The following is a 27323-nucleotide window of genomic DNA, read 5'->3' as shown; positions in this document are numbered from 1 at the left end:
GGTTCAGCACGATCTTCCCTGAACCGGCGTGCGTGTATGAAACGATTGATGTATGTGGAGGAAGCAAGAGAAGTTTGTCAGGATCGAAGCTAATGGAATCTCATAACCTCTGCTTACTCCGGTAGGAAATAGGCGTGAGTTTATGTATGTATCAAAGTCCTCATGCATGCTCGCCGGTTTAGAGAACTGTTAACCGGGAGGTTACAAAGGCCACATCAAAGCATTTGTCAAACAAAATTTGACATTTGCGCATGTAAAAGTAAGTGCGCAATGTCAAGAAACGAATCCCTCTACGTAGCCTTTTAAAACATCCTGGATTTGATCGCAACATGTACGCCTAGGCCTCCCTTTTACAAACGGCTAGTTTCCAACTAGTCAAATCAGTTACATTTTCCTAAACGTCAAAACACGAAATTACTATGGAATTTGCATGAAAAAGCACACTATGACGTCATAGGAAACGTGATAAATATCGGACTTATTATCACGTTTTTCTTGATTAAAATTCATAAATAAGTTAAATAGAAAAAAGAAAATGTTTTACGTTACTTTTAGATCTGTTTTTATTTAGTAATCAGAATTTCATACTTAATCTTGAACCTAGTCTCTCTCTCATTATTTAAGAGTTGCGATCTTGTCGGTGGAGTAATCGCCATTCCTCTCTTCTTCCCGCCAAACCTTCACCTCCTGATACGACACGACCTGCACCTTCTCTTTTATTTGTTTCATAAATGTTCTCCTAAGTCTACCCCTTCCTCTCTTCCCTTAAATTTTTCCTTCTATAATGTTTGTTATAAATGAATCGTGTCGTATCAGGTGGCCAATCATAACCTAGTACACGACACAATTCAAAAAAATATAATTTCAGCTCTAAATGAATTGCCTATTGAGTCCATTGGTAACGAACTTTACTGTAAAAACTATGCGAATTTATTGTACAATTTGCCTTTCTATAAAAGAAACGACTTATCGTTTCCATTTACGGTATTTAAGTACATTATCTTAAATCGTTCTTCCAACGTTTAGCGTCGGTTCAAATGTAACTTTCCCTTTCACTAAAGTAATAGTTATATCCAGAAGTTTTTGTTTATTTTCGTTTCTGATCATTAGTTACTATATTGATTTGATAAAAATAAAATATACTTTATTTCGGACAATTTTGCATCCATATTAGCTAAATGAAGCATAAAACAAAAGAAAAGAAATAATAAGTTTCACTATCCAGTCGATATTTTAAGTTCAATAGTTTTCCTTTCTCATATTCTCTTTCATATTTTCTTTCTTTTCTCTTTTTCACATTCCCGAGAAATGCGTTTTCGGAGGTATGTGACCTAACCTTGGGCTGGTTTTCAGGCAGTCGCTTCTATAATAAAAAACCGTACCTGTCAAATCTTCAGGTTAGGTTAGCGGACCCTGTGAAAAACGGGATAATGCTAGGGAGATGATGAGTTTCCCTTTCTCATAACATGCATATAATATACGTGCATACATAGCATCACGCCTGTATCCCAGAAGGGGTAGGCAGAGGTGTATAGTATAGTACATACACTCACTCCTAGGCGGTTTGTAATAGGGGGCGAGCCTATAGCCATTAACCGGGCACAAATCCTGGAAACTAAAAAGAATTAAACATGAATTCAAAATCCTAAAGTCGAATGCAGTGGTAACAGTGGTTTTGCGTAACTTTTAGTCTTATTGGCTAATTGGTTAGAACACTGCATTGTTTGAGGTTTACGCGGTTATTATCCTAATTATAAACACAAAATACCGGGTTCTTACCGCGTTATTATCGGGGATATGAGACTCCCGCGGTAAGAACCCGGTGTTATGTGTATTAATTAGGACATTGCAGGCTGATGACTCGATTGTCCGAAAGTGAGATGATCCGTGGTTGAGAAAGCACGTCAAGCCGCTACTCCTGGTTACTTACCTGATAACGATGTACTTAAATACGTAGTCGTTACATGAGCCAAATCAGGGGCTTGTGACGGCTCAACAATAACCCTGACACTAGGGTTGCTGCGTTTGGTTATCCACCCATCAACCCAAACGATAGAAGAAGTATATAAAATATAATAAAGTGTATTCTTTCTCATAATATCAGCGAAGTAAATGTAAACCTATGCAATGTATCAGGTTTATCAACGGATGTTTTAGTAAGCTTCGCAGTTTTGAAAACGACTTAAATCCCCACTTGGCTTCATAGAAAAATCACCCGTATGGTGAGGCGTTACAAGGGCGGTAACGGTGTAAAGGTATTGTAAGGAACTAGATTTAGTATGCATGTTGATTTGTAGGAAATAACGGTCTGGACTGTTTGCGGTTTGTCGGACGTTGGTGTTTATTAGTACTCCTTATAGACAGATAACTCACGCCTTTAACCTCTCATATGCCGAGATACCAGACACAATAGATTTTACATTGTGTCTGGTCGAGATCCGCGTTCCGGCGTTCGAAAGGTTAATAATATATTTATTTATTTATTAAAGACAACACAGATCCATTTATTTGTTAGTACAATTCACTTAACTTATGTTCGTACCTTATCTAGAGGGGATTTGACACGCTTTATGAGGTCCAATATCAGAGGGCTGTCACACCTATCAGCAATTGCAGCCAGGATTCCATTGCTACTGACCCGCATTCTTTTCAGCAAGGATGCGGTATTTTTGCGCCAGACAGCGTCAAAACCATCCACACCCGCCTCCGCGAACATGGCCGACGCTGCAGTAGCGAGGCAGCCGCAATAGAGCCCTGAATGCATTATTGTATTGGATACGCAGAGCATTATACGCTTTATTATACGATTTAGCCCCTACCGTGATGGGTAGAGGCACGAGTCACCAATGAGACTGTCTGCAGACGCTTTTGACATTAATCCAAAGATGCATAATCATGAAGAACATGGCAAGATTATCATCAGAAATCGGAATCATTTATTCAACGTAATTATCATGGATAAACTTGTTGAAGGTCAATGTAACATTTTTGAATTTACGTCATTTCGCAAGGTGTTATGGCTGAGGAGAAGAAATGACAAGAAACTGCAACAACAACACATCCTTTAAATCAATGAGGGAATACATTACAAGTTATTTAATAACTAGAGGAACACAATTAATACCAGACATTTGTATCATTTAGGTAATCATTAATCTTATGTTCAAAAAGCATTATAGACGTCAGTGTGCTCCTGTGGTTTACCGGCTTGCTTCTCAAACGGAGAGCATCAGTTCGACTATATCCGAATGGAGTATTCAGAGATACATCCATCGCAAGATGAACTAAGTACCCACACCTCACCGAGCTTCCGTTTGGATCAACGTTATAGGAGGTGAGCCGTATTGCCGTCTATAATGAGCCAACTCTGTTAGAATTACCAAATAACTCATTGGTGCTAGTCCGGTACCGGGGTATGATATACAGGGTGTAAGTGACATCGTAACGAATATTGAGGGGGCTGATTCAGCTCATTATTCTAAGTTAATATCAAATAGAATTTTCGATCGCAAAAGTACAGAATTGAAAATAATTAAAAAAACTAAAAAATATCATGAATTTTGCGACGGAAAATTCCACTTGATATTAACTCAGAATCATGGTCTGAATCATCCCCCTCGGTATTCGTTACGATGTCACTTACACCCTGTATGTGCGTAGCCGTGGTAGCCCTGTTGCTAGAACGCTTGCCTCTCACTTTGAAGTCGCAGGTTCGAATCCAGCACAGGCCTAAACCAATGAGTGTCGAATTTGTTTTCAATTTGGATCGGAGTGAAAGGTCAGATAGGCAGTTGCGTCTGTAAAAAACTGGACCTGTCAATTCTTCAGGTTAGGTAAGTGGACCTTTGTGGAGATGATGTATGATATACCGTACCGTAATAAGTTACTAACCCATCTTCCATAGTTTTGATAGTTAATAGCCAGTAAAATATAATTTGAGTCCCATTTTTGGAACTCTAAAACAATGACGCTCTAAGCTAATTTAAATAAATAACGAGATAATTCAATAGTTGCAAGCTCGGCCGGAATCCCCGATGAGGGCACGACAGTCACCTAGTGTATGCGCATGCGCCTACTATCATACTAATATTTGGCACACTTACCATAGACAATTGAACCGTAAGTTTGACTGACAGAATTAGGTGACGCGGGATTGGTAATTTGTTTTACATGTTAATAGTAGTAGTATTCCGTGGTTTCTGCCTACCCCAACGGAAAATAGGCGTGATCTTATGTATGTAGTAGACGGCCTCTGTGGTCCAGTGGTTAAGCGATGTGCTCACGATCCCGGAGGTCTCGGGTTCGATTCCCGTGGGGGACAAATCACAAAAATCACTTTGTGGTCCCTAGTTTGGTTAGGACAGTACAGGCTGATCACCTGATTGTCCAAAAAGTAAGATGATCCGTGCTTCGGAAGGCACGTTAAGCCGTTGGTCCCGGTTACTTCTTACTGATGTAAGTAGGTAGTCGTTACATGAGTCATGTCGGGGGCCTGTGGTGGCTCAATAATAACCCTGACACCAGGGATGATGGGGTTAGTAATCACCTCAAAACCCATACGATAGAAGAAGAGATGTATGTAGTATGTAAAATAATAGTAGCTTCAAAACTGGGCTAGTAGCGTGGTGGGGTATGCTCCATAACCACAACAAAATCGCTAGATAGATTGATTCAGTTCAATGGATTGTGAATTTGTCCGTTGGTCCCGGTTACTATTGGTTCCGGTGTTGGTCCGGGTATTTACTGATGTAAGTGAGGAATCGTTACATGAGCCATGTCAGGGGCCTTTGGCTGCTCAATCATAACCCTGACACTAGGGCTGATGAGGCTAGTATTCCACCTCACAACCCACACGATAAGAATATTAGCTTGAAAACTGGGCTAGTACCGTGGTGGAGTATTCTTCATAATCCACAACAAAATCGCCAGATAGATTGATTCAGTTCAATGGATTGTGAATTTGTGACTGTATAAGTATACCGTTCATACCGCTCATAAGTATGAGGTATAACTTTACACATTGTTTGAAAAAAGAAAAAATCAAATATGACGATATTAGATATCGAACTTTACGCATCATTGGTTTTACTTCTGACTTACAAGCAGATCTAATGCTCGTGGTACGCGACACGATATCTTCTATTCATCTCTGTCAGTCGCCATCTAGTAAAAGTAACTACATTCACACCTTTCACACACATATCCCTCCTTCACACAACCCACACTTACTTGAGTCGGGTCATTTTCTACCTCTTTATGTTGTAGTTGGACCGACGATCTGGTGAAGGTCGCGGGAAGCCGCTGGGTGCGGGCAGCGCTGGACCGCTCGTCGTGGAGACCCTTGGGGGAGGCCTATGCCCAGCAGTGGGCGTCGTACGGCTGATGATGATGATGTTGTAATTGTACCTATCCCTTATGCTACCATCTTAATAAATCCACTTGAAGCATCATCTCTCTAGCGTTATCCCGTTTCCACATAGTCCGCTTACGTAATCTGAAGATTTGGCAGGTCTGGTTTTTATTACAGAAGCGACTGCCTGTCTGACCTTCCAACCCGCGAGGAGAATACCAGTCTAATATTGTTACAGGTTACGTCACATACCTCCGAAACGTAGTTCTCGAGTATGTAGGTTTCTTCACCATGTTGTCCCGCTGAGCACGTGATAATCATTTATGATCCAAACGTGAATTCGAACATCATTTGCAACTCTGACATCACAGTGAGGGTCAAGCATTCTTCTAACTTATCCACAAGCAAATTCTAACAACATAACATAAGCTCACAACTATATCCTTATCAGAAAAAGAGCAGTTCGCGCTATTTATAAGCTGCGTTGTCGGGACTCTTTAAGGGAGCTGTTTAAAGAAATAAATATACTGACGGTCGCAAGTCAATATATATATGAAAACATTATGTATGTACGTAAAAATGTATCTCTCCCTCCGAGAAACTGTGAAAGGCATACTTACAATACAAGAAATAAACATAAAATTGCTATTCAAAATTCTAGATTAAGTAAATTAAATTCATCTTTTTTGGGGTTATGTATACGTTTTTACAATAAAATACCAGATAATATTTTAATGTCAGAAAATAAATTTAAAGCTCATGTGAAGCTTACTTTATGTAAAAAAGCTTATTATAAGATTAATGACTACCTAAATGATAAAAATGTCTGGTATTGAATGTGTTCCTCTAGTTATTAAATAACTTGTAATGTATATCCTCATTGGTTTTTAAAAGATGTGTTGCTGTTGCAGTTTCTTGTCATTTCTTCTCCTCAGCCATAACACCTTGCGAAATGACGTAAATTCAAAAATGTTACATTGACCTTCAACAAGTTTATCCATGATAATAACGTTGAATAAATGATTCTGATTCTGAAGTACATCCATCGCAAGATGAACTGAATACCCACACTTCACCGACCTTTTTATTATTAGACCAACGAGATATGTGGTGAGCCGTATCGCCACGCGCCGTCTATAACGGTCGAACCAACTGTGTTAATCTTCTTCTATCGTGTGGATTGCGAGGTGGATTACCAACCCCATCAACCCTGGTGTCAGGGTTATTGAGCCGCCATAGGCCCCTGGCACGACTCATGTAACGACTACGTAATACATCAGTAAGTAGTAACCGGGACTAACGGCTTAACGTGCATTCCGAAGCACGGACCATCTTAATTTTAAACAATCTGGTGATCAGCCTGTAATGTCCTAACCAAACTAGGGATCACAAAGTGATTTTTGTGATTTGTGCCCCCCGGGATTCGAACACTGGACCACGGAGGCCGTTACTATGTTAGTGAAAACTGTACTTAAGATAAACGAGTAATAAACCTCATATTAATCCCGACAATGGCCCCGATTCCTGCAGACACCGCCTAATTTTATTTTAAGTTATATCCGTCATTTTCATATCCGTCGAAAAGGAAAGGGACGGATGATTCACAGCTCTTAATTTTAGGAAGAATGAGTAAATGAATGAATAACCCGGGCGAATCAAAAGGTACGTCGCTGGTATGCAATCCGTTTGACGTGCTGTCTACTTAACTGTGTCGGGTTATTGACGGATGTAAAATTTTTAGACGGTTATTTTAGATTTGTGCTTAAAATTGACGTGTGTTCCATAAATTTTATGCTTGTCGATTACCCGTCTCTTTCCTTTTCGGCGGATAAGAAAATGACAGATATAACTTAAAATAAAATTAGATGGTATTTACAGGAATTAGCACCATTATGACATTATTTTTGTTATATGACATTATCCAATGGCTCATCGATACCTGTATAGATATTCTTCGCGCACTTACGTATAGGAGAGTCGAAGGAAGGAGCTAAGTCGGGAGCAATGTCCGAGGCGGTCGCCGCGCCGCATACGTAATGAGCCCTTACTACGAAACATGTCTACGCGTGTGTGCGAGGTTTTTGCGAGTTTTTGTTTAGGGCACTCACTAAGGAAACTCAGAGGAAAAAGAAAAATACAAGAATGTGGTCTGTCCGTAATCAGAGTAAGAACAATCACCAATAAGACAATTCGCAGTCAATCAAGATATTCCTAATACTCAAATAATCCTAATAGTCAGATCATTGGAAAGAACATCTGTGGCCATGGGTTGCATTCCCAGGGTCTTGAATTAGAAGTTTCCTAGGTCAAAAGATGAATTATCAAATTCTGATTACTAAGGAAAGACAGATCTAAAGGTGACAAAAACGTTTTATTTTTTTTTATTAACTTATTTATGAATAATAAAGAAAAATATCATAACAAGTGCGACATTTTGTCACGTCTTTCTATGACGTCACAGGTTGCTTTTTCATACAAATTCCATAGTAATTTCGGGAATCGAACCCGGGACCTCCGGATCGTGAGCGCAGCGTTCAACCACTGGATCACGGAGGTCGTTTTAAACGTTTAAATGTTTTGAGAATTAATCTACGCAAGAAACTTTACTATCGCTTATTGACTTCTTCACAAGTGTGAAAGTTAACCAACGGTGTTTTTCTTCATTGAATAGTTAGTAGGTAGGTAATGTATTTAGAGATGCACCGCCTGCACCGCCTAGACGCCGCGCCGACTAGTCGGTCAATATCATAGTCGGCGCTGAATAAGTTAGCTTCAAAATGTAGAAAATACTTGAAATAAAAACTCGATGAATACTTTTTCATTAAACAATATTCACATAAATAAGACAAAATAATTAGAATTTCATAATTCATCTTTGACCTAGGAAACTACCCAATTCTTAAAGCCGTTTTTCATAAATAGATTAAACCCGAAAACATTTGACTCAATGAGTTTGTTAACTAGACCGTGACAACAAGAAAAAATACGATTTAACCAGATAAAATTATTTACAGCTGATCATAAATATAAACACAAATAGAAAACGACAACACAGTTTTCATGACCAATTTCCGTGAAATTCAGCCAATAAACTAACTAAAGTACGCGTTCATGATTTCTTGCTCAAACTAGAACCACCTGAAATTTTTCGCGGGGCGTCTAACAGATTTTTGGAGTATTTTTATTTTCTTATATAATACTTATCCGCAGGAGAACTAAAGTCACCGACATAGCTCGGAGAATTGCAAAGCTGAAGTGGCAGTGGGCAGGACACATAGCGAGGAGAACCGATGGCCGATGGGGCGGAAAGGTTCTAGAATGGCGACCACGTGTCGGACGACGCTCAGTGGGTAGGCCCGCTACAAGGTGGACCGACGATCTGGTGAAGGTCGCGGGAAGCCGCTGGATGCGGGCAGCTTAGGACCGATCGTCGTGGAGATCCTTGGGGGAGGCCTATGCCCAGCAGTGGGCGTCATACGGCTGATGATGATGATGACAATACTTAAGTACTTATATCGTATTTTGTATAGTTTATATATTTTATAGTAAAACTGCCTCCGTGGTCCAGTGGTTGAGCGTTGGGGTCACGATCCGGAGGTTTGGATCCCGGTGGGGACATTTACATTTTATTACATTTATTTTACATTTATTACATTTATTACATATTCACACACATTATCATAACAGGCCAGGCCCAATTCGATAATGCTTAATACAATCCAATTACAACTAAACATAAATCAATAGATAACAAAAATAATAATCAAATACATCATTAATAATTCCCATAAATAAAAACAAAAAATTAGAACATTAGAAATTAAATTATAAGAAATTAAATAGGTAATAGGTATTTTGCATGTAATGATTGCAATGAGAGACGACGAACACCAGTAAAATACATTTTGATATCTATTTTGTCAGTGTAAGCATTATTTTCTTCTTAATTTCGTCATAGAATAAGGAATGATACTACGAATAGAACGGCAACTCTCCGCTCCCTCCAACGGCTGAGCTAGGTTTACCTCACGCCCCTCGGTCTTACTTTAGTCTTCAGTCGTATGGGCGTCAGACGCTACACACACACACACACACACACACACACAGCTGCGCGAGTACGGTAACGTCAACGTGTAGTGTCTGTGTAAAACGAGGTGTTTTGTATAGTGTCCGTGGTGTCGTTCGTCTGTATTTCCAACTTCAGAAAAAGTAGGTATTTTTCTATAAAACAGTTTTTGGCCGAACAGTCGGTATGGTCATGAGTACTAATATGTATTATACATTTTGAAACCATGTCACATAAACTTTTTTGACAATTAAAACGTCTCATTAAATGTCAAAAATGATGGTGCGATAGGGTTCTAAAGTGGGTACATAATATAGCTCATGACTGTACTTTGGGGCCGACTAGTCGGCCAAACCTGAAGTCGGTCCATCTCTATATTCATCGGCGTCGGCCCATCTATATACACAACACATTCGCGTTCTCATAAGAAACTGTTTGCTGGTCGGCTGGTTTCATGGATATGCTAGAGTTTTTGCTTATATAACATTCATTTTCTTTAGAGAAAAGAAAAGTTGACATGAAAGTCTAATCTTTATAAGAAGTAGTGTGGTGTATCGATTTGGATGTAACCGAGGGGAATTTTTAAATGATAAGTATTAATTTTCTAATCGCTGATGTGGGACGAAAAGCCGCCAAACTCAAATGGGATTGGGCTGGACATGTTTGTCGCATGCACCCTGAGCGGTGGGCACGGATTGTCCCGCATTGGGTGCCTCATGACGGGTACAGGCGTCGTTGCAGACCTCAAAAGAGATGGCGTGACGACTTGGACGCTTGCCGGAGGGAGTGGCCGGAGTACGCACAGGACCGCGAAAAATGGAAAGAGGAAGGGGGAGGCCTTTGCCCAGCAGTGGGATCTTGTAGGCGATATTAGATTAGAAGTTTTAATTTTAATACACACTTCGTCTCTTCCCTTCAACGTTGCTGTGCACTACAGGGTCCATGTTTTAGTTCCTATGCGTATGTAACACCCCATTGTAATGAGTAATTGAATGATCCGTGTTTCGTAGCAAAACATGAAACAGTAGGACTAGGGCCCTTTGCTGGGAGGTTTTCTGGCCACGTCTTTCCCTCAGTGTTACGGATTCCGATGTGGGAGTAGTTTTACAGCTAGTTACATAATATGTAATTTAATTTTTGACGTTCAAAAAGCGCTAACTTTGTAAGCCAATTTTGAAAAATATTTTTTTTAGCACACATTTTAGCAGTCGGTCCCTGTTACTATTAACTTAATCATTGCTACAAGGCCCACATCAGGGCTTAGACAGCTCAATAGTAACCGTGACACCAGGGTTGATGAGTTAGACCATTGATCTTACAACCCAAATGAGAGAATAAAAAAGGAAATCTATTGCTTCTGACTACTATCACGAAAATACACGTATGTACGACTTGTACTTTAAAAATATACAATCAACCCCCTAACGTTATCCCGTTTTTCACAGGATCCGCTTACCTAACCTGAAGATTTGACAGGTCCGGTTTTTTACAGAAGCGACTGCCTGTCTGACCTTCCAACCCGCGAAGGGAAAACCAGCCCAATACAGTTTAGGCCATACATCCGAAAATACATTTCTCGGGAATGTGGGTTTCCTCACGATGTTTTCCTTCAGCGCTGAGCACGTGACGATTATGATCCAAACATGAATTCGAAAACACATTCAACAATCATTGGTTTAGGCCTGTGCTGGATTCGAACCTGCGACCTTAAAGAGAGAGTCAAGTGTTCTACCAACTGGGATACCACGGCTTTTTAAAAATATACAATATTGTCACTAATTACGATACATTAGCTATGTTATCTTAGTATATGCTACGCTTAGTACAAGACTAATGCAATATTTATAACCAGATCAACGACCATGGTTCCTGTCGCCGTTTCCTTATACGATTACTGATTTGAAATTATGAGATATAGATAGACACGGTTTTTATGAAGAAATGTTAGAGTAAGTTTGATAAATTGAAACGAAATCGATGATTGAGTTGTCGTGAATGTTTAGGTATCAAGGATGTTACACGAATCGGCAACAGCATTACATTTCTGTAATGCAAAATGTATTAATAGCCAAATACATTTGCTAATTTAAGAAAATATATGATAAAAGGTACCTAACTACTTAAACATGAGATAACACTCCCTTTTGGATCAGGTACTAAACATTATACTTAAATGATAATATAATATAACAATATTAAAAGCTAAAGTAGATACCAAAAGTGGTTTTAAAACCCGATTTTGCCATAACAAAATCAAAATAAACACTTTATTTAATTACGTCAGCCCTCATTTATTTTGTTTTTAAGAGTTGTGACAAAAACCGTGAGAATTTAAGTATTTTGCATTTCAATTATATTTGGATCCGTCCAACTTTTTGTTGAACATTTTATTAAATAACGTATATAAATAAATCAACTTAATTACATTTTAAACTAAATTTATTGGCAAGGCCGATTTCAAAATTCAAATTGAAAAATATCTTTATTCAGTAAGTTACACAGTTACACTCACAATGTAATTTTTACATAACGAACGTCTCATCCGCCTAAAACTACTGCAGCTTCTCACATCCTGTATAGCCGGGGAAAAGAACGTGCAAGAAAAACCTCGGCCCAGGTCCTAGACGTTTCTCTGTTACATGTGACAATCAGAGATCGGATTGGCGATCTGCTGTCAAATTGGGATTAGAAAACTTTAACCGAGCCCGTCTTGAAGATCTTGACGCCAAACGCCAGATCCGAAAAACTCGACCCAAGCCCTCCTAAACTACACTTATAACTCAAGTGGGACTCTGTATTGTGCTTCTTGCAACAGGACTTTCAAAACCAAATTCGGTTTTGCTAGTGACGCTTGCGCCCATGCAAGAGCCCAGGTTAACACTAGCTAAGGGTGTCGCCGTCGACGGATACGTTTGGGAGGACATCATCATCATCAAATGGGATTTAAACATAGCTGGCGAGGATTTCGCACAAAGCGCTTCGCACCGTCTTTCATTATGCGCACTGCTAGGGAATGGAATTCTTTGCCGTATTCTGTATTTCCGAATGCATATAACCCGGGTGCTTTCAAGGCCAGCGTGAACAGGTACCTTCTGGGCGAGCGAGCTTCATCTTAGGCCTCGTCAATGCCTTCGGGCAGGTCTGGGGCCAAGAGCAAACCCATCAAAGTTAAAAAAAACCTCTGCCTGCTTTCGAGTATAATTGAGTGATGATGTGTCATGTTATGTTGGTCTATGTCTACCCCGTTGGGGATTTCAAGCGTGAGCAGCGTGTACATTTTCTCTGTCATGTGTTACGATCTGGTTTCTGACTAATAATAATATCAAGTGCATAAATTATGGCACTTCTAAGAAAAATCGAGTACCTTCTCTGGTGGTCATTCCGATTGGCAAACATGAGTCACTCGAGGATATTTGATGATCCATGACGATACAGTATCGTGGGAAATTAAAAATAATGCAAACACTGGAAGCCACGACTCGTAATATCAATAGGGTATTTCAAATTCAAATTCAAAATATTTATTTCGGAAACTAGTCCATATTTAGTTAGTAACAAAAAGCTTAACCTAGTGTTAGTAACAGATTCGAAAGACGAACAACATAAAAATAAAACACAAGAGACCGGCCCGAATCACCGAAGCCGCGGGCAGCTATGTAACAGCGTGCAATCGCACCCAGCGGTTCAGCAGCGGCGAGTCGTACCGGTCCACCAATGCGCTCATGATGGTGTTGGGGCTGGCACGCGCACGGCGCAACAGAGACGCACAGCGCTTACGCATGATCGCGTGGAAGTCGTCTACACGCGGCTCGCAGAACATACCGGAGGCGCTACAGCGTCGCGACAGCCCCAGCAGCGCCCTGAACGCATTGTTGTATTGCACTCTCAGGTCACTGTATATACGCTTCGTAAAGCTGATCCACAAACCGCACGTGTACAAAGACGTGTATTTGACTGGGTCAAAAATAAATTATAAAATGCCAATCTAGAAATAGAAGCCAGTCTAAGTTGATCAAAAAACAATCTCATTTTACTTATCGACTTATTTTCGAATTTTATTTATAAATTAAGTAATAATGAGTACGACGTTTGACTGCTATTTTTGATGACGTCACAGGACAGTATTTCCATACACACTCCAAAGAAAACTTTCGTTTTGACGTTTCGTAAAAAGTATCTCATTTGACTAAGTTGTCAAGTAGCCTATGATAGCTATGAGCCAAACATGAAATCAAATCAACCTCTAAAGTCGAATGCAGTGGTTTCGAGCTCGTGTCGAGAACCATTACCGTCTATTTCCTAATGCGAAAGATGAACATATTAAGATCAGAAATAACATCGTGATTAAAACTTGATGTCAAATGATGCAAGCCAGTCGGGGGAGCACTAGCTATCACGTAAGTAGTACTCAATTGAATGATGCAACCTGCAAATCGTTTAGGGAGTTACTACATAACGAAGACTACTTCTTTGATAGACTGGGAATTAGGAGATCATCATCACTAATTTAAGAGCCACGCTCTTGTAACTAACAGCCGATCAAGAGCGAGTCTAACTTGCGTACCGAGGGTCCCGTACTATTGTTTCGGAAATAAGTTTGTAATCGGAACCACTTACCAGAGCTTTGTGTTAGACCAGCGTGATAGATAGAGCCTGGAGAGTTATTGAGAAAAGTGCTTTAGATTTGTCGGGTATATATGTACCTACTACATGTCTGGTTGGACTTACGACACAATGTATCGGAGTACGGGCCATTGTTCTGTCATTTCTTCATTCATCATTGCAAAGGATTGTCAATAATTATGGTTGTGATATATCAAGGCATAAAGTTTCATATGTTTTACCAGCTTATATACCTACTGAACGGATAATGAATTCATCATATTATTAATGTATGTCATCATGATGTATTTACTTATACTTATATTTCTCTAATTTTTAAGTTTGCTGTGTAATTTTAAATTTTTAATTTTACTTTATTATTAAATACTTAAATACCCTTATTGTATAAGTTATGTACGCCGTAATTGTCATATATTTTAATCACAAAACCGTAACCTTGTAAATGTAAAAATGTTTTAATATATGTGATGTGGTTGTACTTTATAGCCCTCTATGGATGTGAAACTTGGACACTGACACAGAAGGACAGAGAGAGACTCGAGGCCTTTGAAATGTGGTGTTGGAGGAGGATGGAAAGAATAAGTTGGACAGAAAGGGTTACAAATGAGGAAGTGCTAGTAAGAGTAAGGGAAAAGAGACAAATACTGAGAATTATTGAGGACAGAAGAGGCAAGATGATTGGACACCTAATAAGACACGACGAATTCATTAAAAACATCATAGAAGGAAAGCTAGAAGGAAAGAGAGGAAGGGGAAGACCAAGAAGAGCTTACATGGAACAGATTAAAGAAAAGGTTAACGTCGTGTCTTATAGGGAAGTCAAGGAATTGGCCTTTGATAGACTGGAATGGAAAATGCTACACCGACAAGAGCGTGGCTCTTAAATTGATGATGATGATGATGATGGTTGTACTTTATGAATAAATGAATGATTAATTTAATAGCCACGCTCTTGTCAGAGCAGAGAGCCAAACTCTAAGCCAACTCATCTGCGGTTTGAGTGCCCAACAACCTTAGCATCTCACAATTAGGTATTTTCCTGGGTAAAGATAAATGTATATGTGTGTATGTATGTATGTGTATGTATATATATATTATTTATTATTACTATTTTCTTATTTTATTTTATGTTTCTTTTTATTATAGTTCGTGTCATTATAATATATGTTTATTGCACCAGCCCGTGCTCCAATGCATTAACTTCTTTCACCCTAAGGTTGCCTGGCAGAAATTGCTATTTAGCAATAAGGCCGCCTATTGTACTTATGTTTTTATTCGTATGTTTTATATGTCGTTATATGTGTATGCTTTGTATATGTCGTTGTGCAATAAAGTATTATTGATTGATTGATAAATTATGAAATTTTAATTACTTACTAAATAAAGACAGATCTAAAACTGTCAAAAAATGTTTTCTTTTCTCTATTTAACTTATTTTTGAAGTTTAATCAAGAAAAATGGGACAATAAGTATGACTTTATCACGTTTTTCTATGACGTCACAGTTTGCTTTTTCATACAAATAGTAATTTCGTGTTTTGACGTTTTGTAAAAAGTAACTGATTTGACTAGTTGGAAACTGGCCCATTATTATCTTCTATCTGTTTGCATCACATAATATAAAAACTGTCGACGTCCACGATGTATGCACATAAATTACCAACACGTTGTTCACATAATTTCTATGTAAATTATTATATAAATTGTCTTGTGGTAGCTGTAATGAAGTTATTCACAAGGTTGGCCAAAGTCGACTTTGGCTGACTCATGTGTAAAGGCATTGAAAATCAAAATGCATTAGACGTGATAATATAATTCTGTACGTTGATGATAGTAAAAGTAGCAAAAAGTATCTGATATATCCTAAATAACAGATAAATAAAGCATTTAGGTAATATTCACTCACTCTATACGCGACAGCTAGTCTATTGATCATTTTAAAAGAAAAATATTGTTGCTTGTGGCTCTGCCCACCCCGTTGGGGTATACGGGCGTGAGTTTATGTATGTATGGATGTGGGTAGTACCTACGTTAAACAAGCTCTTTTTTAATCTGTGCCTCTACCTATTCGGTACGAGTTCTTGTAAGGTTAAGTACCTAAATGGCCCCGATTCCTGCAGACACCGCCTAATTTTATTTAAAGTTATATCCGTCATTTTCATATCCGTCGAAAAGGAAAGGGACGGATGATTCACAGCTCTTAATTTTAGGAAGAATGAGTGAATGAATGAATAACCCGGGTGAATCAAAAGGTACGTCGTTGGTATGCAATCCGTTTGACGTGCTGTCTACATAACTGTGTCGGGTTATTGACGGATGTAAAATTTTTAGACGGTTGGTTTAGATTTGTGCTTAAAATTGACGTGTGTTCCATAAATTTTATGCTTGTCGATTACCCGTCCCTTTCCTTTTCGGCGGATAAGAAAATGACAGATATAACTTAAAATAAAATTAGATGGTATTTACAGGAATTAGCACCAATACATAATTAAATTAATATCTCCGATCAAGGGATTATTACTAAGAAAGAAATTATTACTAAGCCTGAAAAAGATTATTACTAAGTGTATTAGCCAATAAAGCCTACTGCATAACATAAGCTCACACTATATCCCAATTGGGGTAGTCAGAGGTACATCCATCGCAAGATGGTCTAAGAATCCAAACGTCATTGACCTTTCTGTTAGACCTACGTGATAGATGGTGAGCCGTATCGCCGTCTATAATGGTCGAGCCAACTGTGTTAGTGAAAACTGCACTTATGATAAATTAATAACTCACTGATGCAAGTGTAGGGGTTGGAATCGGCGACTAATGCATATTGCGCTCTTTATTTCTGTATTTTTGTTTACCTGTGTGATCAATAAAGTATTGTATTGTATTGCATATCAGAGTGGGGCCAAGTTTACTTTTTGATTTTGGTTCCGTAATCAATTCAGTCGGTATTTGGCAACTCTATTTAGCGCAAAGTGAAAGGTCTTAATATATTTTACAGTTCAATTATCTTAACATCAACTTATCGACCTGCGCATATAAAAGTAAGTGCGCAATGCAAACAACTGTCAAATAGCAATATTGCTTTTTTAAAGGAATAGCTTTGATGTGGCCATTTTAACCCCCCTGTTGTAAATAGTAAGCAATGTAAATGAGTAAAGACTTCCAGATGGTCAGCCCAATGCTGTAACCACTAAACAATGGAGTCTATTGCAATACACGTGACAATAAAATAAGAACTCATCATCATCAGCCCATTAACGTCCCCACTGCTGGGGCACGGGCCTTCCTATAACGTAGCTTCAAATGAAACCAGGAGTAACTTGCAGGACACTTCTTTATTCCGTTTTTGCACACAGATAATTCACACAATCTTCACTATAATGATAATCACTTGTTACCACGACGACGATCGTAGAACGACTGAGCTGCTTGCCATTCCATTTTGAAGTAACTAACTTTTAGAGAGGGGATACACGATGTGAAGTTCGTTGCAAATGAAATTAATCAATTGAGTGACTATTAAATGATAACCAAAGGGAAGTGACGTAACAGCTCGGCCATCCGTTAACCAACGAGTCCCCTCGTTAATTATAACAACTGGCAAACATAATATCAACCCAAAAAAATATATACTAAATGAAAATATCACAATAATTTCACGTGATTGAAATATACTTAACATTTTTACAAATAATTACAATTGACAAAATTTTAATTATTAAAATTACCATAATCTTAGCAGGACAAGATTACTTCCTTCACCGTGCCCTGGTAACTCACTTATTGTTACGTGTTGCTTTTCCTTGGGTGGTGCTGCAACACCAATCATACCCACAACACGCAACCCCCGACAAACGCATAGATCTACACCACAGCTTCATTGCTGTAATGTTGACCCATTCGTCTATCTGGATTTTCACTTAATTTCACTGTAATTCACTTGATCGACTATATACTCATAATTTTCATTCACTAATAATTCACTTAATATTTATTTTAACTTTTGATTCGCTAAATATTATTATTGTGTTACATTTATATTTTTACACACAAAATCACTAAGTACATTTAAAATCACCATGTTTACAGTTGAAGTTTAACTGATAATCAATCAGAGACAATTTCAACACCTGTTTCATTGCTGTTCCGTTCGTTATCATCGGAGTCACTACTTGAAGGTGATTCTTCAAAAGTAACCCATGGATGAATTTTATCCACCGCAAAGATCGCCTCATACCTTCGTCCTTTTCTTGATAGAGGTGTATCCTCAATCAAGTATCTGTCGTTAGGTAGGGCCTTCATTATCCTATAAGGTCCACATAATTTTGCCTCTAGTTTCTTAGACTGACCTGGTGTAGTTATCATTCTCATTATTCTAACTAAGTCCCCTTCTTTATATTGTTTGGCTTTCTTCCTGTGACTGTCATATCTCTTTTTACTCGCATCACTTTGTCTTTGGATCAGAGCTTTGGCATTTGATCGCACTTCATTTATATTACCTTCAATCAGTCCATTACCTGTATCAGAAATAACATCGTTCAAAATGCCCTGTGAAGGGTTAATCATCCTACGTCCAAATAATAACTCACAAGGAGTCTTCTTAGTGACGTCATGAACGCTAGTATTTATACCTAGTTGAACATCCGGAAGGTACTCGTCCCATTTTCTTGGATCCTTGCCGTGTGTCATCGCACCGAGAGAGGCCAGAATTGTTCTGTTGTATCTTTCAACTTGGCCGTTAGCTCTTGGTGTTGCGACGGCGTTTAAGACGTGCTTAATACCAATGGACGCGATATATGCCTTGAACTTTTTGCTTGTGAATCCACTTCCCTGATCTGTTATTAGCCTTGTCGGTGTGCCAAAACAACTGATAAGTTCTTTTAGGACCTTGATGGTCTCTGAAGATTTAGTGGTTTTCACAGCCGCTAGCTTCACAAATTTTGTGAAAGCATCAATAATCACCAGGATATAGACGTGGCGTCTTTTGCTTTTATTAAAAGGCCCGAGATGATCCGCATGTACAGTGTGAAAAGGTATGTCCACCTTCTCTATAGGGTGTAACTCGCCCTGTCGAGCTCCCGGGGGCAGCTTATGATGGGCACACTCAAGGCACGACATAACATATTTTTTTATAAATCGGCGCATCTTGGGGAACCAGTATGTAGCACGAATTCGCTCCAGTGTTTTGTCGAATCCAAAATGCCCCACGTCATCGTGATTTGCTCTCAGAATCTGCCAGCGAGAACCCGCAGGGACAACCCATCTCAGATTTTCATTGTTTAGGACTCTGAAAACTTTCCCGTTTTTTAGTTTGAAATTCTTATGCACGTCAACAATGTCTGTCGTTTTAGGATCGGTAAGTATGCTTTTGATGCGAGATATCTCGTCATCAGACTCCTGAACTGTTGCAATCCAATCTTCGGAGCTCACGTTGAGTACATCTATTGTGGATATGGGTTCTAACTGTGTATCTATAGGGCTCCTACTTAAAGCATCTACATGAGCCATCTTTTCGCCCGGTCGATACTCAAGTTCACAATCGTACTCTTGCAATTGTAACCACCAACGCGCAATCCTGGGCACGAGGTCACGTTTTGTCAAAGTAGTACGCAATGAGTGACAATCTGTCACAATTTTAAACCTTAAACCCAATAGATATACTCTAAATCTGTTAAGAGAAGCAATAACCGCCAGCGTCTCTAATTCAAAAGAATGATATCTTTGCTCATCGACGGATGTTTGGCGACTATAATATGACACTGGCTTCCAAAGATTACAGTGTTTTTGAAGGAGTATCCCGGCAACACCCAATTTTGACGCATCCGTATGAAGTTGTGTTTCTAAAGTTCTATCATACAGAGCCAGTACTGGTCTGGTGACCAGTTGCTCCTTTAAAGCCTCAAAAGCCTTATCTTGAGCTTCGCCCCAACACCAAACAAAATCTTTCCTTAGAAGGCTGGTCAAAGGTTGAGCTATCAAAGCGAAATTCTTAACGAATCATCTGAAGAAGCTTGCCAACCCCAAAAATCTTCTAACGTCACGTTGATCTCGTGGTACTGCAAATCGCGATACGGCTTCAGTCTTTTGAGAGCCAGGCTTGACACCTTCTTTGCTAATTTCAAACCCCAAAAACTCAATTTTTTCGTACATGAATTTACATTTTTTTAGTTTAAGTGTCAAGCCTCCGTCCCTTAAAAGACCCAAAACCTCTTCAAGACGCGTTAAAGCCTCTTCAAAAGAACGAGCTGGTATGAGCACATCATCCATGTATACGATAACATAATTTACTTTCGCTTTGCTCAGAATTTTATGCATAGCCCTTTGGAAGACTGACGGAGCATTAGCCAGCCCAAATGGCATCCTAGTATATTCGAACTGGCCGTCGGGTGGGACAAAGGCAGTCCTTTCGCAAGATTCTTCAGCTATAGGTATTTGATAATACCCCGAAGCCAAATCTAAAGATGTAAAAAGGGCATGTCCAGATAGTTCATCCAAAAGGTCTTCTACACGGGGTAATGGGTAATGATTGCGCTTTGTTTTTGCATTAATAGCACGATAATCAACACAAAGGCGCTTTTCACCAGTTTTCTTTTGAACGATAACTATAGGACTGGCATACGGTGAAGAAGACTCGCGTATGATCCCGCATTCTAGCATTTCTGCAATCATTTGGCGTACCTCTTCACGTTCCGAGTGTGACAGCCGGTATGGTCTATATACCACCGGATTAGAGTCCTTTAACTCTATTACCATTTCAGTCACGGTTGTGAATCCGAGGTCTTTGAGGGAGGTTGAGAAACATTCTTTGTAATTATGGAGCAACTTTTCCAATTGCTGTTTATGAAGCATGGAAATACCTTCACCAATATCAGCATTAACCATATCATTGTCAATGTTTACATTTAGAATTGATATAGTGTTAGAACGAGTCGATGTTGCGCCATTGCCAATACGAGAAGTTCTTCTAGTTATAAGCGTATCTTTAGCGAGCATGACGGGCTCGTCACCTAGATTGTGGACAAGTATATACCCTCTACCATCCATAATGTCGACTTCTCCAGGTAATATGTAATACTTTGCCTTTCCGAGACATCTGATCGATTCGGTGACATAAATGTTTCCCGTAAACTCGTACGAGGAACGAATAGGAACAGTTTTTGTCTCTTGCGTATTTACAAGGGTATTACTATCACAGAACAGCCACGTCTTGGATTCTTCGTCTTCTATATCGGTATTCGAGAAAGCTAACTCATCATGCGTTTTAGTAATTTTGATATTAGGTCGTTCGGTAAAGGTATGTCCCAAAAGAACCGGGAAATTAATCAGGTGATCTGCTACTATTAGAACTTCGACATTTTCCTCAATAACTCCTTGTACATCTATGCTGACCACCGCTCTACCTTCTGGTTTATATGGAATATTTCCTAGTCCACGAAGAGTTGGGAGATTGAACGTATTCCAGGCGATTCCAATTTTAGTCGCATCGCTTAGTCTTATTAACGTAGAATCACTACCAAGATCAACACGCGCCAAAATTGAGGTATCATTTACTTTAATCTGAAAAGTGTATATATTCTTGTCATTATCGGAAGCTACCTGCATTACGCTTTTCTCCTTAGTTCCCGTGTTTTTAGGAGTCGTAGCGTTAAATTGGGTCCGCGGACAATTACTCATTGTGTGGCCCATGCGATTGCATTGAGTACATTTTATTATTGGTTTTGGGCACCTAAAACTGGGATGACCGACTTCATTGCAATTAAAACAAGTAATCTTGTTTTGATCCGAGGAACCCTGTTTATTATTGTGGCCATTATTATATGAACGTTTATCTTTCTCACGACCATTTTTATTGTCAGAATCTCTAACTGATCCACTTTTTACAGTTTTGAAATATTTCAAAACATGCTGCGGTTCTGTAAATTGTGCCCCTTGTGCACTTAACCGAATCCCTCTATCTTCTATTCCGTAAATGAGGCAATCCACGGCCTCCTTACCCTTAATTTTGCAGCGATTAAGGAGGTTAATCTTTGAATAATAATAAAGCTCTAAGGATTCTCCAGCACGTGCTTTCCTATTCAGCATCTCCGTTAACAACTCCGCATAATTTTGATTATCAGGGAACGATTCAGTCAGTGTATCTTTCCATTCATCCCAAGTATGTAAAAAGGACGGCAAACCTTGATACCACGTTTTGGCGATACCTACAAGTTTAGGCATCGCGTAGTGTATCGTTTGCTTCTCCGTCCATTCATACATTTGCCTACATTCTTCTACTTTTGCGATCCAAGCAGACACAGTTTGTTCTTTTGACATGGGGTCGAATTCGGGAATGACATTATTAAGGACTGGAAATTTCTCAGGCTGACCAGGAGGTTTCATCCCTTTTATCGCTTCAATAAATGTTTCTAATAAGTAATTATGTCTATCATACCCCAATGATGTCCGATGCTCGGGACGACGCGTGCTGCGCCTCGTGCTATGGCGCCTTCCTCGGCGCCGTAGAGTGCGACTGCTGCTATGGCTGCGACTGTGGCTGCGGCGGTGACTGCGATCCCGGCTAAGGCTGCGGCTCCGCAGGCGGCGGCTCTTGCGCCTACCACGGCAACTGCGCTCACGACTAAGCGCATTCCCCCGGTCTCGACTGCTGTCATGACTCTCGTTGCTGCATGGACGGTGTGGGCTACGGCTGCGCTCGTTGCAGTTTCCTTCTCCTGTTCGATCGCATCGACGTTCTAGGTCGAACCGATTGTGACGCTTGCTGCATGTCTTACGTCGTAGTTCACTCCGGTACCGACTACGACGCTGGCTACGATGTGGTGTAGCGCGCTCACTACGACGTTCGCTTTCGAAGCGGCTCTGCCTCAGGCTTTCAGACTCGCCCCGCATGTTTTTGCGTCGATCCAATGTAGCCAAGGCAGGTGGAGTGTGTACTACTCGACCGGGGCCTTGATCCTCCCTTAGCAAGGGACCTTCACTCTGTTCATTATCCATCCTGGAATGCAAATTTTCGGACATCACTATTCATAAGTTGTAGGTCAACTCTAATATAAAACAATACTAAATTACTTTTTCCTCGTAAGGAATCGCAAAATACAGCGTAAGAAATTTCACCTCTATCGTTATAAGGAATATAGGAATGGTCATGTGAACTGAGCTTTTCCTCTTTGATATTGCCAAAATGTATATCCGGTCACCCTGAGAATACCACAATATTATTGGGGAGTCGCCCCGACCAAATGTCCGGCACAAACAGCACATTATAACAATATAGGGGAGTAGCCCCGATCAAATGTTACAAACCACATATACTTTTCATACCGTAACACTATCGGGGAGTCGCCCCGATCAAATGTTACGTATGGTCCGCACAAAAGCACATTGTAGCACTATAGGGGAGTAGCCCCGATCAAATGCTACAATCCACATATAGTTTTCATACCGTAACATTATCGGGGAGTCGCCCCGACCAAATGTTACGCATGATCCGTACAAAAAAAAACACATTGTAGGACTACAGGGGAGGTCCGATCACAATCCACGTATAATTTACAGAGAGCAATTCAGCTTCTCACTAGTTAATAACTCATTTCACATAACCTCAACATTTATTTATTCTTTCTATACTAGTCTTAAATACTTAACCTCTCATCTGCCGAAATACCAGACAGTAGATTTTATATTGAGACTTGCGTTCCGGCTTTCGAAAGGTTAATAAAAGAAATGTGCAATAGCAACAAGAAGTGTGGAGAAAAAAAGAAAAAAAAAACAACAAAAAGAACAATTAGGTACTTTACCTGTTTGTGAGCCGATGGGATCCCACTTCTGAGATATAACGTAGCTTCAAATGAAACCAGGAGTAACTTGCAGGACACTTCTTTATTCCGTTTTTGCACACAGATAATTCACACAATCTTCACTATAATGATAATCACTTGTTACCACGACGACGATCGTAGAACGACTGAGCTGCTTGCCATTCCATTTTGAAGTAACTAACTTTTAGAGAGGGGATACACGATGTGAAGTTCGTTGCAAATGAAATTAATCAATTGAGTGACTATTAAATGATAACCAAAGGGAAGTGACGTAACATTCCCTATGGATGGATAGGGAGATCGGGCCTTAAACCATCACGCGGGCTCGAGATGAAAGCTTTTTTTTGTGGTCACCCATCCTATGACCGGCCTTTGGGAAAGTTGCTTAACTTCAACAATCGCAGACCGAGCGCGTTTACCGCTGCGCCACCGAGCTCCTCAAAATAAGAACTATAAAGCCCAAATTAAGTAGATAGGGTTTCGATAGCAATTAGCGTTGCCATGGTAATTGGTAAGCAACGCGGAATTTTGTACGGTCATCGAGTTTAACTCGCGTGTAAAAGTAGTATGTAGGTTAACGTACTGCTTGCTTCGCTATTATAAAGTGTAGGTTTCGCAAAACACATACTTTTGTTATTATTTATATAGATAGATTGTTATTGTCTATTTTATATAATGTGTATTTTTGTTTTGACTGTAATGTTTATTACGAATAAATGATTTATATATTATTATATAATATAATTCTGTACGTTGATGATAGTAAAAGTAGCAAAAAGTATCTGATATATCTTAAATAACAGATAAATAAAGCATTTAGGTAATATTCACTCACTCTATACGCGACAGCTAGTCTATTGATCATTTTAAAAGAAAAATATTGTTGCTTGTGGCTCTGCCCACCCCATTGGGGTATTCGGGCGTGAGTTTATGTATGTATGCATGTGGGTAGTACCTACGTTAACACTTTCAAGGACAGAACGTCTAATGACGTTCCGATTCCAAGGTGTCATATTATCTATTATGAACCATCAACGACCCATGGTCTCTGTCCGTGAAAGGGTTAAACAAGCTCTTTTTCTAATCTGTGTCTCTACCTATTGGGTACGAGTTCCTAGCGGGCAGCGCAGGACCGATCGTCGTGGAGATCCTTGGGAGAGGCCTATGCCCAGCAGTGGGCGTCATACGGCTGATGATGATGATATTATTATATTACAGTCACTATTTGTGCTTTTAGATAGGTAGGTGCTTTAATGCCGTTGGTCCCGGCTCTAAGCCGTGAAAAATACACCTCCACTAATATGTACGCAGTAGAACAGCGTGGTGGAGTATGCTCTATACCCTCTCCGGTTGATTGAGAGGAGGCCTGTGCGTGGGACTTGCCTCTACATGTATATATAGGCTGTTTATGTTACCTAGGCGCTATACAAACAGATAAAACTCAATTTATTTCTATTCTGTTTGTAGCCTACCTAGGTATATGTCTATCGGATAACATAAGATAGGTACCTACCTAAATAGGTAGATGTAGACATAGTCTATCATATAGGTAGGATAGGACACAGACTCTCAGTAGACTACCGAACGCATTCTGGTTTATTCTTCACTCCAGGAGGTTAAAGAGGCTACTTACCTACCTATAAGCAATACCTATAGGCAATTTACTTACTACCTGTAGCAATTTATGTGAAAAACAATTTGCTCGTCTTGGCGTGGGCACTCCCGTGATACCAGATAGGTACCTAGGTACGCAATATGATAATGGTAATTTTATATTATAAAAGTAAGTGCGCAATGTCAAGAAATGTCAATTACCTACCTTAGCTTTGAAATATCATTGCTTTTTTAGATGAATCGCTTTGATGTGGCTTTTTAACCCCGCAGAAGATAGGTAGGTACCTATTAGGTATTCTGCTCTACGAACGGTTAAACTGTTGAATAGTAGAAGGTACCTACCTACCTACCAAAGCTTCAGAGTAGATAGTAGATTCATACAACACGGTGTGCATGCAAATAAGTTACAGTAAACAGTTATTCTGGCCAACTTTATGACTAACAACAAATCTATAGATAGATCACCTACCTGACTCGCTCTACTATCTATCGGCCGACCGGACCCTTTGAAAACACCATAGCGATAAGTTTCTAGGAAATATTGTTTTAGATTTTTAAACCAAGACAAAGGGCTACTAATCTGTTGAACAGTAGGCTTTAATACGTCTCACATAGGTACCTACTATTCGAACATAAAGGGTTGTTAATGTTATTTACCTATGCGATCTTTGGCTGAGACAATGAGTAATATTGAGACGCAAGTAGAATAAAAATCTGTCACCGGTAACATTAGACCTAAATCGACCATTAGGTCGAAGTTGCTTTGACTTAAAACGAAATCCAGACAGTCAAAACGAGTTTTTAACATAGTTGTAGGCTTTAGAATGCACCTTAGTTGGTAGGTATAACTTTGTGAACAACTTTCAACCAGATAAACTAAGCTGTTAAGTTTCAACGTTACAATAACAAACTAGAAACACTCACCTTTGACTTTAGAGTTATTCCGGTGAGACATAGAAGGCTTTTTCAATAAAATTCGACCCCAACTTCACCACTCTCTTGGCAAACAAACAGAATACGACTTTCAATACATGGAGAACTAAAATCTGGTTTTCTTGATACCGCTATGCACTTATGACGGGCTTAATAATACGACGCATAACTCGTTCGCGCACACATTTGTATAATCACTTAAGTAACTAAATAAGTTTGTGAGCTTTTTAAATAAATAGTTCGTTTAGGTGAGCGTTTCGTTCGATCGTTTGTAGTAACCGGTAAGAAACTACCTGTTCGTAGACCGGCGGGTATTCAACTGTCTGTATGTATACTGGCAGGCAGGCACGTGTTTACATGGCGGCTGTGTATGTGTGCGTGCGAGGAGGCTTCACTCGCTGCGAGCTGCGTATGAGTGTTGTGTTGCCAGTTGCGGCCGATTACCACCAAGCTGAGGGTAAATTCATGGATAGAATCGTATCAGTAGGTCTATTTTGTTACCTACGTAATAATGATGAATAAATAAATTAGACGTTTGACAAATTTCAACAGTTTATCGAAGCAGCAGAATCTAGGTATTTTATCTTTTTATTAAAATTGTTGTTTAGGAATTTTATGCACCTTGTTCGCTATGTAGTGTGCTGAGTGATTGACGTTAATTTTAATCAAATCAACTGGCAGACGACCGTTTATTAATCACTTTAATCTGATCTTATTTTTAATGTGTTTTTGGTTCTTTTTATTCTCTAAGCTGAAGCCTATCAATAAAGCGTAGGTACTTTTTAGGTAAGTAGAGACAACATTAGCACACTGGAAAAATACATTGTCATTATTTTTTTAAGTGGGGTACAGGTACCCTCGGCGCGACAATTAGTGATTGCAATCCGGCGTCATTTTCAATCCGGCCGGATACGACCGGATTCCCA

At 39.5% G+C, this 27323-nt stretch overlaps 1 protein-coding gene across 1 annotated transcript in view; it reads right to left on the bottom strand.

The window, feature by feature from the left end:
- The window catches only part of LOC126369598 (uncharacterized), a 149851-nt gene extending 123139 nt beyond the window's left edge, over positions 1 to 26712 (bottom strand). Inside the window, exon 1 of the mRNA XM_050014083.1 lies at positions 26389 to 26712. Coding sequence (XP_049870040.1) covers positions 26389 to 26419 — 31 coding nt within the window. The 5' untranslated portion in view covers positions 26420 to 26712. The remainder of the gene's footprint in view (positions 1 to 26388) is intronic.
- Between the last annotated feature and the right edge of the window lie 611 nt (positions 26713 to 27323).

The sequence above is a fragment of the Pectinophora gossypiella genome, chromosome 9, assembly GCF_024362695.1.
Source record: "Pectinophora gossypiella chromosome 9, ilPecGoss1.1, whole genome shotgun sequence".
Taxonomy (NCBI): Eukaryota; Metazoa; Arthropoda; class Insecta; order Lepidoptera; family Gelechiidae; genus Pectinophora; species Pectinophora gossypiella.
Note: the sequence above shows the minus strand (reverse complement) of the source record. Positions and strands in the feature narration are given on the sequence as shown.